This window comes from Oncorhynchus nerka, unplaced genomic scaffold (genome assembly GCF_034236695.1).
Source record: "Oncorhynchus nerka isolate Pitt River unplaced genomic scaffold, Oner_Uvic_2.0 unplaced_scaffold_1512, whole genome shotgun sequence".
NCBI classification, from domain to species: domain Eukaryota; kingdom Metazoa; phylum Chordata; class Actinopteri; order Salmoniformes; family Salmonidae; genus Oncorhynchus; species Oncorhynchus nerka.
Window position 1 is genome coordinate 30,183 of NW_027039804.1, and position 13,548 is coordinate 43,730.

Sequence of the window (13,548 nt, forward strand, 5' to 3'; positions counted from 1 at the left end):
TACACCTCCAATTGACTCAAATGATGTCATCTAGCATATCAGAAGCTTCTAAAGCCATGACATAATTTTCTGGAATTTTCCAAGCTGTTTAAAGGCACAGTCAACTTAGTGTATGTAAACTTCTGACCCACTGGAATTGTCATACAGTGAATTATAAGTGAAATAATCTGTCAGTAAACAATTGTTGGAAAAATTAAGTGTTTCATGCACAAAGTAAATGTCCTAACTGACTTGCCAAATCTATAGTTTGGTAACAAGAAATTTGTGGAGTGGGTTGAAAAACAAGTTTTAATGACTCCAACCTAAGTGTATGTAAACTTCAGATTCCAACTGTACATTCTGTTACCATGGAAAAAACAAAAATACAATGGCTACATCAAGAGAGATACATTTTGTTACCATGGAAATAAAGAAAACTATGGCTACATCGAGAGATACATTCTGTTACCATGGAAATAAACAGGAAGTAAATACATGATATATTCCAGTCATTCATCATAAGCTCTTATCCAGCACAACTCACAGTAGTTAGTGATACATTTTAGTACTTGTCCCCTGTGGGAGTCAAACCCACAACCCTGATGTTGCTAACCCCTTGCTCTACCAACTGAGCCACAGGGGAATAGAGACAGTGATGAGGAATACTAATTATCAGTAGAAAGATGTCTTACCTGCACCACACACACACCAATGACAGTGTGGTTGAGCAGGGCACTACACTGCTCCAGGGCCTGTGGTCGACACTGTGCTCCAAGTCTCCAACCTCTATGTGTGTGGGTGAGTAAGTGGGCCGAGTATAAGTGGGATGTATGAGAGATAAATATGTTGGCATCTCATCCCCTTCAGACCACTAATGAAACTCAGACACAACTTCCCAGTAAAGGGTTTAACATACAGATGTAGCATAGCATCCCCTTCAGACCACTTAGTGTTCCATTACATCAGTGTTCCATTACATCAGTAAATTACTGGTAAAGTCAAAGGTAACACACCCAAGTGCTCCTGAGTGGTGCAGCGGTCTAAGGCACAGCATCTCAGAGTTAGAGGTGTCACTACAGACCCTGGTTCGTTCCCAGGCTGTATCTCAACAGAAACAATAACGATCGGGAAAGGCAACACAATTGGCCCAGCATCGTCTGGGTTCGGGGAGGGTTTGGCCCAGCATCATCTGGGTTAGGGGAGGGTTTGGCCCAGCATCATCTGGGTTAGAGGAGGGTTGGGCCGGGGAAGGAAGTCATTGCAAAATAAGAATTTGTTCTTAACTGACTTGTCTAGTTAAATAAAGGTTAAATAAACACAAAAGAATAGATTGAATCATCATGTTGTGTTTGACACAGGGACACTGAAGAGGAGTCATACCCTGGATAGAGAGGTTAACACACTAGAGAGATATTCATACCAAACACCCTGGATAGAGAGGTTAACACACTAGAGAGATATTCATACCAAACACCCTGGATAGAGAGGTTAACACACTAGAGAGATATTCATACCAAACACCCTGGATAGAGAGGTTAACACACTAGAGAGATATTCATACCAAACACCCTGGATAGAGAGGTTAACACACTAGAGAGATATTCATACCAAACACCCTGGATAGAGAGGTTAACACACTAGAGATATTCATACCAAACACCCTGGATAGAGAGGTTTACACACTAGAGAGATATTCATACCAAAACACCCTGGATAGAGAGGTTAACACACTAGAGAGATATTCATACCAAACACCCTGGATAGAGAGGTTAACACACTAGAGAGATATTCATACCAAACACCCTGGATAGAGAGGTTAACACACTAGAGAGATATTCATACCAAACACCCTGGATAGAGAGGTTAACACACTAGAGAGATGTTCATACCAAACACCCTGGATAGAGAGGTTAACACACTAGAGAGATATTCATACCAAACACCCTGGATAGAGAGGTTAACACACTAGAGAGATATTCATACCAAACACCCTGGATAGAGGTTAACACACTAGAGAGATGTTCATACCAAACACCCTGGATAGAGAGGTTAACACACTAGAGAGATATTCATACCAAACACCCTGGATAGAGAGGTTAACACACTAGAGAGATATTCATACCAAACACCCTGGATAGAGAGGTTAACACACTAGAGAGATATTTTACATTGTTGCTCCAGTGTGTCTTACTGAACATGACACTGATTAGAGTGAAACATCATGTTGTGTTTGACACAGGGACCACCTGACAAAGGGACGCTGAGGCGTCACGACCCCAAAGATGAAACCCTGGATAGAGGGGCTCAGTGAATGTGGTGTGGAATGTGTACAGGTGGGTCAGTGAGTCCGAGGAGACTATGTAGAAGGACAGAGTGCCGGCTGGCCAGTCCAGATACACTCCTACTCTGTGGGAGTTGGAGAGGTGGATGTCTATGGTAGTGGAATTCTTATTGTGCCAGGCAGAGTAACTGTTGTCAGAGCAGCGCAGACTCCAGGACTTGTCATTGTATCCAAGCCAACAGTCATCACCCCTTCTCTCCTGCTGATTCCTTTATATGTCACTCCTATATCAACCCTTCTCCCTTTCCACTCTTCCTCTCCCCTCCCACTCCACTCTACCTCCCAGTAACAGCGCCCAGTCAGACTCTCTCTACACAGCACCCCTCCACAGTGCTCAAATCTCTCTGGGTGATCAGGATACGGATGGTACTTCCCCATATGTGTCACCTTTTTGTTCCCCTTAGACAGAAAGCAGTATCTGAATACTGTGTTTGGATCCAATGTGAGATCACAGGCATCTGATGGATGAAACCAGACACAATATTAGAAATCATCATCATTCACATTAGAATGTTAACTCACTTTTCACTAATTCATTTAACGTAGATGTTTATAGGTATCAAAAGGAGAAGTTAAGGTAACTTGAGACTTGTTGAATGATCACACACACACACACACACACACACACACACACACACACACACACACTGTCAAATCAACTCTTTGTAAACGTTGGTGTCCCTGATTTCTGCTTCTGTAGAACTACAGCTGATATTTAATGTGACCAAGTAAGTAATGATGGTGGTCTTTGACTTTGACTTAACTTGAATTAAGACTTATTCTTAGTCATATTCTTCACAGCAGTCAACACTCACATTTTCTAAGCCCAGGTTTCATTCTGTTCTCTCCACCATGTTCCACACTGTAGTGGTAAGAAGAAGAACAGACAGTCATTGAGGGATACACCTGAACTCACACACACACACACACACACACACACACACACACACACACACACACACACACACACACACACACACACACACACCTTTGTCCAAGTGGTGGTCAGAATGTTTGTCTTAACTAGCCTGAGAAGTCCACCATGAATACATGAACATTATATGAACATAAACCAAAGCCATAAACCCTACATACATGTTTCATATTAGGTGACAGAACAGAATGTCACCTTTTATTTCAGGGTATTCATACATATCATATCTGTTTAACCATTTAGAAATGAAAGCACTTTGTGTATATAGTTCTCCAATTTGAACAAGTCCTAATTATTTGGACACATTCACTTATAGTGTATTAAAGTAGTCATAAGTTTAGTGTTTGGTCCCATATTCCAAGCCTGCAGTGATTACATCAAGCTTGTGATTCTACTAACTTGTTGAATTCATTTGCAGTTTGTCTAGGTTGTGTTTTGGATGTTTTTCATAATAGAAACTGAATGGTGAATAATGTCCTGTCATTTTGGAGTCACTTCACTTGTATTGTCAGTAAGAATAGAGGATGTTTCTGAACACTTCTACATTTATGTGGATGCTACCATGATTATGAATAATCATGAATAAATTGTGAATGATGATGAATGAGAAAGTTACAGAGGCACAAAGATCAGACCCCCTCTGTTATTGGTAATGGTGAGAGGTTAGCATGTTTTGTTGTAGTCTCTGTTATTGGTAATGGTGAGAGGTTAGCATGTTTTGTTGTAGCCTCTGGTATTGGTAATGGTGAGAGGTTAGCATGTTTTGTTGTAGCCTCTGTTATTGGTAATGGTGAGAGGTTAGTATGTTTTGTTGTAGCCTCTGTTACTGGTAATGGTGAGAGGTTAGCATGTTTTGTTGTAGTCTCTGTTATTGGTAATGGTGAGAGGTTAGCATGTTTTGTTGTAGCCTCTGTTATTGGTAATGGTGAGAGGTTAGTATGTTTTGTTGTAGTCTCTGTTACTGGTAATGGTGAGAGGTTACTATGTTTTGTTGTAGTCTCTGTTATTGGTAATGGTGAGAGGTTAGCATGTTTTGTTGTAGCCTCTGTTACTGGTAATGGTGAGAGGTTAGCATGTTTTGTTGTAGCCTCTGTTATTGGTAATGGTGAGAGGTTAGCATGTTTTGTTGTAGCCTCTGTTATTGGTAATGGTGAGAGGTTAGTATGTTTTGTTACAGCCTCTGTTATTGGTAATGGTGAGAGGTTAGCATGTTTTGTTGTAGCCTCTGTTATTGGTAATGGTGAGAGGTTAGCATGTTTTGTTGTAGCCTCTGTTATTGATAATGGTGAGAAGTTAGCATGTTTTTTTGTAGCCTCTGTTATTGGTAAATGTTAGAGGTTAGCATGTTTTGTTGTAGTCTCTGTTATTGGTAATGGTGAGAGGTTAGCATGTTTTGTTGTAGCCTCTGTTACTGGTAATGATGAGAGGTTAGCATGTTTTGTTGTAGCCTCTGTTATTGGTAATGGTGAGAGGTTAGCATGTTTTGTTGTAGCCTCTGTTATTGGTAATGGTGAGAGGTTAGCATGTTTTGTTGTAGCCTCTGTTATTGGTAATGGTGAGAGGTTAGCATGTTTTGTTGTAGCCTCTGTTATTGGTAATGGTGAGAGGTTAGCATGTTTTGTTGTAGCCTCTGTTATTGGTAATGGTGAGAGGTTAGCATGTTTTGTTGTAGCCTCTGTTATTGGTAATGGTGAGAGGTTAGCATATTTTGTTGTAGCCTCTGTTATTGGTAATGGTGAGAGGTTAGCATGTTTTGTTGTAGTCTCTGTTATTGGTAATGGTGAGAGGTTAGTATGTTTTGTTGTAGCCTCTGTTATTGGTAATGGTGAGAGGTTAGCATGTTTTGTTGTAGCCTCTGTTAATGATAATGGTGAGAGGTTAGTATGTTTTGTTATAGCCTCTGTTATTGGTAATGGTGAGAGGTTAGCATGTGTTATTGTAGCCTCTGTTATTGGTAATGGTGAGAGGTTAGCATGTTTTGTTATAGCCTCTGTTATTGGTAATGGTGAGAGGTTAGCATGTGTTATTGTAGCCTCTGTTATTGGTAATGGTGAGAGGTTAGCATGTTTTGTTATAGCCTCTGTTATTGGTAATGGTGAGAGGTTAGCATGTGTTATTGTAGCCTCTGTTATTGGTAATGGTGAGAGGTTAGCATGTTTTGTTATAGCCTCTGTTATTGGTAATGGTGAGAGGTTAGCATGTGTTATTGTAGCCTCTGTTATTGGTAATGGTGAGAGGTTAGCATGTTTTGTTGTAGCCTCTGTTATTGGTAATGGTGAGAGGTTAGCATGTGTTATTGTAGCCTCTGTTATTGGTAATGGTGAGAGGTTAGCATGTTTTGTTGTAGTCTCTGTTATTGGTAATGGTGAGAGGTTAGCATGTTTTGTTGTAGTCTCTGTTATTGGTAATGGTGAGAGGTTAGTATGTTTTGTTGTAGTCTCTGTTATTGGTAATGGTGAGAGGTTAGCATGTTTTGTTGTAGTCTCTGTTATTGGTAATGGTGAGAGGTTAGCATGTTTTGTTGTAGTCTCTGTTATTGGTAATGGTGAGAGGTTAGTATGTTTTGTTGTAGTCTCTGTTATTGGTAATGGTGAGAGGTTAGCATGTTTTGTTGTAGTCTCTGTTATTGGTAATGGTGAGAGGTTAGTATGTTTTGTTGTAGTCTCTGTTATTGGTAATGGTGAGAGGTTAGCATGTTTTGTTGTAGTCTCTGTTACTGGTAATGGTGAGAGGTTAGCATGTTTTGTTGTAGTCTCTGTTACTGGTAATGGTGAGAGGTTTCCATGTTTTGTTGTAGTCTCTGTAACTGCGTCATTCATATCTCAGGGCCAGAGACTATAAGGAGTACCAGTACTGAGTCAATGTGCAGGGTACCAGGTAGTTGAGGTAATAATGAGACTATAAGGAGTACCAGTACTGAGTCAATGTGCAGGGTACCAGGTAGTTGAGGTAATAATGAGACTATAAGGAGTACCAGTACTGAGTCAATGTGCAGGGTACCAGGTAGTTGAGGTAATAATGAGGCTATAAGGAGAACCAGTACTGAGTCAATGTGCAGGGTACCAGGTAGTTGAGGTAATAATGAGACTATAAGGAGAACCAGTACTGAGTCAATGTGCAGGGTACCAGGTAGTTGAGGTAATAATGAGACTATAAGGAGAACCAGTACTGAGTCAATGTGCAGGGTACCAGGTAGTTGAGGTAATAATGAGACTATAAGGAGTACCAGTACTGAGTCAATGTGCAGGGTACCAGGTAGTTGAGGTAATAATGAGACTATAAGGAGTACCAGTACTGAGTCAATGTGCAGGGTACCAGGTAGTTGAGGTAATAATGAGACTATAAGGAGAACCAGTACTGAGTCAATGTGCAGGGTACCAGGTAGTTGAGGTAATAATGAGACTATAAGGAGAACCAGTACTGAGTCAATGTGCAGGGTACCAGGTAGTTGAGGTAATAATGAGACTATAAGGAGTACCAGTACTGAGTCAATGTGCAGGGTACCAGGTAGTTGAGGTAATAATGAGACTATAAGGAGTACCAGTACTGAGTCAATGTGCAGGGTACCAGGTAGTTGAGGTAATAATGAGACTATAAGGAGTACCAGTACTGAGTCAATGTGCAGGGTACCAGGTAGTTGAGGTAATAATGAGACTATAAGGAGAACCAGTACTGAGTCAATGTGCAGGGTACCAGGTAGTTGAGGTAATAATGAGACTATAAGGAGAACCAGTACTGAGTCAATGTGCAGGGTACCAGGTAGTTGAGGTAATAATGAGACTATAAGGAGAACCAGTACTGAGTCAATGTGCAGGGTACCAGGTAGTTGAGGTAATAATGAGACTATAAGGAGTACCAGTACTGAGTCAATGTGCAGGGTACCAGGTAGTTGAGGTAATAATGAGACTATAAGGAGAACCAGTACTGAGTCAATGTGCAGGGTACCAGGTAGTTGAGGTAATAATGAGACTATAAGGAGAACCAGTACTGAGTCAATGTGCAGGGTACCAGGTAGTTGAGGTAATAATGAGACTATAAGGAGAACCAGTACTGAGTCAATGTGCAGGGTACCAGGTAGTTGAGGTAATAATGAGACTATAAGGAGTACCAGTACTGAGTCAATGTGCAGGGTACCAGGTAGTTGAGGTAATAATGAGGCTATAAGGAGTACCAGTACTGAGTCAATGTGCAGGGTACCAGGTAGTTGAGGTAATAATGAGACTATAAGGAGTACCAGTACTGAGTCAATGTGCAGGGTACCAGGTAGTTGAGGTAATAATGAGACTATAAGGAGTACCAGTACTGAGTCAATGTGCAGGGTACCAGGTAGTTGAGGTAATAATGAGACTATAAGGAGTACCAGTACTGAGTCAATGTGCAGGGTACCAGGTAGTTGAGGTAATAATGAGACTATAAGGAGTACCAGCACTGAGTCAATGTGCAGGGTACCAGGTAGTTGAGGTAATAATGAGACTATAAGGAGTACCAGTACTGAGTCAATGTGCAGGGTACCAGGTAGTTGAGGTAATAATGAGACTATAAGGAGAACCAGTACTGAGTCAATGTGCAGGGTACCAGGTAGTTGAGGTAATAATGAGACTATAAGGAGAACCAGTACTGAGTCAATGTGCAGGGTACCAGGTAGTTGAGGTAATAATGAGACTATAAGGAGAACCAGTACTGAGTCAATGTGCAGGGTACCAGGTAGTTGAGGTAATAATGAGACTATAAGGAGTACCAGTACTGAGTCAATGTGCAGGGTACCAGGTAGTTGAGGTAATAATGAGACTATAAGGAGAACCAGTACTGAGTCAATGTGCAGGGTACCAGGTAGTTGAGGTAATAATGAGACTATAAGGAGTACCAGTACTGAGTCAATGTGCAGGGTACCAGGTAGTTGAGGTAATAATGAGACTATAAGGAGTACCAGTACTGAGTCAATGTGCAGGGTACCAGGTAGTTGAGGTAATAATGAGACTATAAGGAGTACCAGTACTGAGTCAATGTGCAGGGTACCAGGTAGTTGAGGTAATAATGAGACTATAAGGAGTACCAGCACTGAGTCAATGTGCAGGGTACCAGGTAGTTGAGGTAATAATGAGACTATAAGGAGTACCAGTACTGAGTCAATGTGCAGGGTACCAGGTAGTTGAGGTAATAATGAGACTATAAGGAGAACCAGTACTGAGTCAATGTGCAGGGTACCAGGTAGTTGAGGTAATAATGAGACTATAAGGAGAACCAGTACTGAGTCAATGTGCAGGGTACCAGGTAGTTGAGGTAATAATGAGACTATAAGGAGAACCAGTACTGAGTCAATGTGCAGGGTACCAGGTAGTTGAGGTAATAATGAGACTATAAGGAGTACCAGTACTGAGTCAATGTGCAGGGTACCAGGTAGTTGAGGTAATAATGAGACTATAAGGAGAACCAGTACTGAGTCAATGTGCAGGGTACCAGGTAGTTGAGGTAATAATGAGACTATAAGGAGAACCAGTACTGAGTCAATGTGCAGGGTACCAGGTAGTTGAGGTAATAATGAGACTATAAGGAGAACCAGTACTGAGTCAATGTGCAGGGTACCAGGTAGTTGAGGTAATAATGAGACTATAAGGAGAACCAGTACTGAGTCAATGTGCAGGGTACCAGGTAGTTGAGGTAATAATGAGACTATAAGGAGAACCAGTACTGAGTCAATGTGCAGGGTACCAGGTAGTTGAGGTAATAATGAGACTATAAGGAGAACCAGTACTGAGTCAATGTGCAGGGTACCAGGTAGTTGAGGTAATAATGAGACTATAAGGAGAACCACTACTGAGTAATAATCATAGTAGCATCCACATGAATGTAGAAGTGTTCAGAAACATCTTCTATTCTTACTGACAATACAAGTGAAGTGACTCCAAAATGACAGGACATTATTCACCATTCAGTTTCTATTAGGAAAACATCCAGAACACAACCAAGACAAACTGCTAATTAATTCAACAAGTTAGTAGAATCACAAGCTTGATGTAATCACTGCATTCATGGAATATGGGACCAAACACTAAACTTATGACTACTTTAATACAATATAAGTGAATTTGTCCAAATAATTTAGACTTCTTCAAATGGGAGAACTAGATACATAAAGTGCTTTCATTTCTAAACTGTTAAAAAGATATGTATGAAAATACCCTCAAAAAAAAGGTGACATTCTGTACTGTCACCTAATATGAAACATTATATCTCAAATCCAAAATGCTGGAGCATAGCACCAAATTTAAAACTGTAAGCTTCACTGTCCAAACACATATTGTGAGGACTATGTGTGTCTGGTAAACACATGTGGATCTGGTGAACAGTTATCACTTGCTGACCAACTACAGGAATACTGACCTCAGAGTCTCCAGTTTACAGTGGGGATTCTCCAGTCATTGTTACTCAGATCCAGCTCTCTCAGGTGTGAGGGGTTTGACTCCAGAGCTGAGACCAGAGAAGCACAGCCTTCCTCTGTGACTCCACAGTCTGACAGCCAGTGCTTTCATATCTGATAATACTGACCTCAGAGTCTCCAGATTACAGTGGGGATTCCCCAGTCCAGCAGAGAGCAGCTTCACTCCTGAATCCTTCAGGTCATTGTTATTCAGAATCACCTGACAAAGGACGCTGAGACGCCACAACCCCAAAGATGAAACCCTGGATAGAGGGGTTCAGTGAATGTGGTGTGGAATGTGTACAGGTGGGTCAGTGTGTCCGAGGAGACTATGTAGAAGGACAGAGTGCCGGCTGGCCAGTCCAGATACACTCCTACTCTGTAGGGGCTGGAGGAGGGGATGTCTATGGTAGTGAAGTTATTATTGTGCCAGGCAATGTAACTGTTGTCAGAGCAGCGCAGACTCCAGGACTTGTCATTGTATCCAAGATAACAGTCATTAAACTCTCCTCTCCTGCTGATTCCTTTATATGCCACTCCTATATCAGCCTCTCCCCCACTCCACTCTACCTCCCAGTAACAGCGCCCAGTCAGACTCTCTCTACACAGCACCTCTCCACAGTGCTCAAATCTCTCTGGGTGATCAGGATACGGATGGTACTTCCCCATATGTGTCACCTTTTTGTTCCCCTCAGACAGAAAGCAGTATCTGAATACTGTGTTTGGGTCCAGTGTGAGATCACAGGCATCTGATGGATGAAACCAGACACAATATTAGAAATCCTCATCATTCACATTAGAATGTTAACTCACTTTTCACTAATTCATTTAATGTAGATGTTTCTAGGTATCAAAAGGAGAAGTCTAGGGCACTTGAGACTTGTTGAATGGTCATGTGTTGTACTGTATGGTAATATAAAACACACTTATTCCCATTAAAGACACACACACACACACACACACACACACACACACACACACACACACACACACACACACACACACACACACACATACACACACACACACACACACACACACACACACACACACACACACACACACACACACACACACACACACACACACACACACACACACACACACACACACACACACACACACACACACACACACACACACACACACACACACACACACACACACACACACACACAACACACAACACACACATTGTCAAAGCAACTCTTTGTAAACTTTGGTGTCTCTGATTTCTGCTTCTGTAGAACTACAGCTGATATTTAATATGACCAAGTAAGTAATGATGGTGGTCTTTGACTTTGACTTAACTTGAATTAAGACTTATTCTTAGTCATATTCTTCACAGCAGTCAATACTCACATTTTCTAAGTCCAGGTTTCATTGTGTTCTCTCCACCATGTTCCACACTGTAGCGGTAAGCAGAAGAACAGACAGTCATTGAGTGAAGCACCTGAACTCACACACACACACACACACACACACACACACACACACACACACACACACACACCTTTGTCCAAGTGGTGGTCAGAATGTTTGTCTTAACTAGCCTGAGAAGTCCACCATGAATACATGAACATTATATGAACATAAACCAAAGCCATAAACCCTACATACATGTTTCATATTAGGTGACAGAACAGAATGTCACCTTTTATTTCAGGGTATTCATACATATCATATCTGTTTAACCATTTAGAAATGAAAGCACTTTGTGTATCTAGTTCTCCCATTTGAAGAAGTCTAAATTATTCTGACAAATTCACTTATATTGTATTAAAGTAGTCATAAGTTTAGTATTTTGTCCCATATTCCATGCCTGCAGTGATTACATCAAGCTTGTGATTCTACTAACTTGGTGAATTAATTAGCAGTTTGTCTTGGTTGTGTTTTAGATGTTTTTCCTAATAGAAACTGAATGGTGAATAATGTCCTGTCATTTTGGAGTCACTTCACTTGTATTGTCAGTAAGAATAGAAGATGTTTCTGAACACTTCTACATTCATGTGGATGCTACCATGATTATGAATAATCATGAATAAATTGTGAATGATGATGAATGAGAAAGTTACGGAGGCACAAAGATCAAACCCCCTCTGTTGGTAATGGTGAGAGGTTAGCATGTTTTGTTGTAGCCTCTGTTACTGGTAATGGTGAGAGGTTAGCATGTTTTGTTGTAGCCTCTGTTATTGGTAATGGTGAGAGGTTAGCATGTTTTGTTGTAGTCTCTGTCACTGCGTCATTCATATCTCAGGGACAGAGACTATAAGGAGAACCAGTACTGAGTCAATGTGCAGGGTACCAGGTAGTTGAGGTAATAATGAGACTATAAGGAGAACCAGTACTGAGTCAATGTGCAGGGTACCAGGTAGTTGAGGTAATAATGAGACTATAAGGAGTACCAGTCCTGAGTAATTGTGCAGGGTACCAGGTAGTTGAGGTAATAATGAGACTATAAGGAGAACCAGTCCTGAGTCAATGTGCAGGGTACCAGGTAGTTGAGGTAATAATGAGGTTATAATTGAGGTAATATGTACATGTAGGTAGAGGTAAAAGTGACTAGACAATCAGGATAGAGATTACTTCTCCTCATCCAGGGAGTGCACACACACACACACACACACACACACACACACACACACACACACACAGGGAGGGTACGTTGTGTTTGTTTAATATTTAGGACTATGAAAATGGAAAAAATAATAAGCCTATGGTTTATGAAAACAACAAATAATTGAAATGGGAAATTCATGTCAGTGTTAGTCACTATAGTCTAGTACTATTTGGAATATACATTCTTAATCAATACTGTCAGCTCACCTCTTAGTTTTGGTGTCATGTTCCCCAGAGAGACCAATTTTAGAGGCAATGCCCTCCTCTCTCTCCCCAGAGAATCATTTTAGAGGCAGGGCCCCCTTCTCTCTCCCCAGAGACTCATTTTAGAGGCAGGGCCCCCTCCTCTCTCTCCCCAGAAAGACTCATTTTAGAGGCAGTGCCCTCCTCTCTCTCCCCAGAGAGAATCATTTAGAGGCAGGGCCCCCCTTCTCTCTCTCCCCAGAGAGACTCATTTTAGAAGCAGGGCCCCCCTCCTCTCTCTCACCAGAGAGACTCATTTTAGAAGCAGGGCCCCCCTCCTCTCTCTCCCCAGAGAGACTCATTTTAGAGAACTGACCCCTAAACAGAGATCCAGCATGTTGTGTTTGTTTAATATTGTTTTAGGACTGAAAATGGACAAAATTATTAGCCTATGGATTATGAAAACAACAACAATAAATGGGAAAATGGGAGAGGAGAAATGACTAGAGACAGTGTTGTTTAACTCACTGACCAGGACCCATGAGTTCTTCTTACCTTTGTTCAGTAGAAAAGTCTCCCTCTCTAAAGTATATAGGTAGACCCATAGACCGGTCACTCTTCATGGACACACAGCTGGGAACAGGGGAGGCTGGTCTCTCCTGCTTGATTGGACTTCAACAGAGACAAACATTACATCTCTCATCTACTCTGAGCTCAGAGGGGGAAACATAAGAAGAGTTTCATTCCCAAACGCTGTGTCCACTTTCAGAAATGTTGGTAAATTATATTTGATTGTTTGTAGAAATTATTAAATGACTTCAAGTCTTTATAAAGGCTTCTAAAGTGGGTAAATTTCACTTAAAAAAGACAGACTTGATTTGATGAAAAATGGATCAACAACAAAACAAAACAAATCTAGAACAGTTACAGTATATAGAATGTAGTATATAGTTACAGTATATAGAATGTAGTATATAGTATATAGTTACAGTATATAGAATGTAGTATTTAGTATATAGTTACAGTATATAGAATGTAGTATATAGTATATAGTTACAGTATATAGAATGTAGT

At 40.9% G+C, this 13,548-nt stretch overlaps 1 protein-coding gene across 2 annotated transcripts; it reads right to left on the bottom strand.

Annotated features, from left to right (window-relative positions):
- Positions 1-270: 270 nt before the first annotated feature.
- On the bottom strand, positions 271-13,341 carry LOC135568529 (stonustoxin subunit beta-like). 2 transcript variants are annotated; one of them, XM_065015324.1, is made up of 5 exons: positions 13,030-13,341; positions 11,035-11,081; positions 9,801-10,421; positions 3,136-3,182; positions 271-2,778 (listed from the first exon to the last, which is right to left on the bottom strand). In XM_065015324.1, the coding sequence occupies exons 1-3, from the start codon at positions 13,095-13,097 to the stop codon at positions 9,889-9,891; spliced, it is 648 nt and encodes a 215-aa protein (XP_064871396.1). In that variant the 5' UTR covers positions 13,098-13,341; the 3' UTR covers positions 271-2,778; positions 3,136-3,182; positions 9,801-9,888. The 2 variants fall into 2 exon arrangements, with proteins under 2 accessions (XP_064871396.1, XP_064871397.1); XM_065015325.1 differs by lacking the exons at positions 271-2,778; positions 3,136-3,182 and adding an exon at positions 9,361-9,635.
- Between the last annotated feature and the right edge of the window lie 207 nt (positions 13,342-13,548).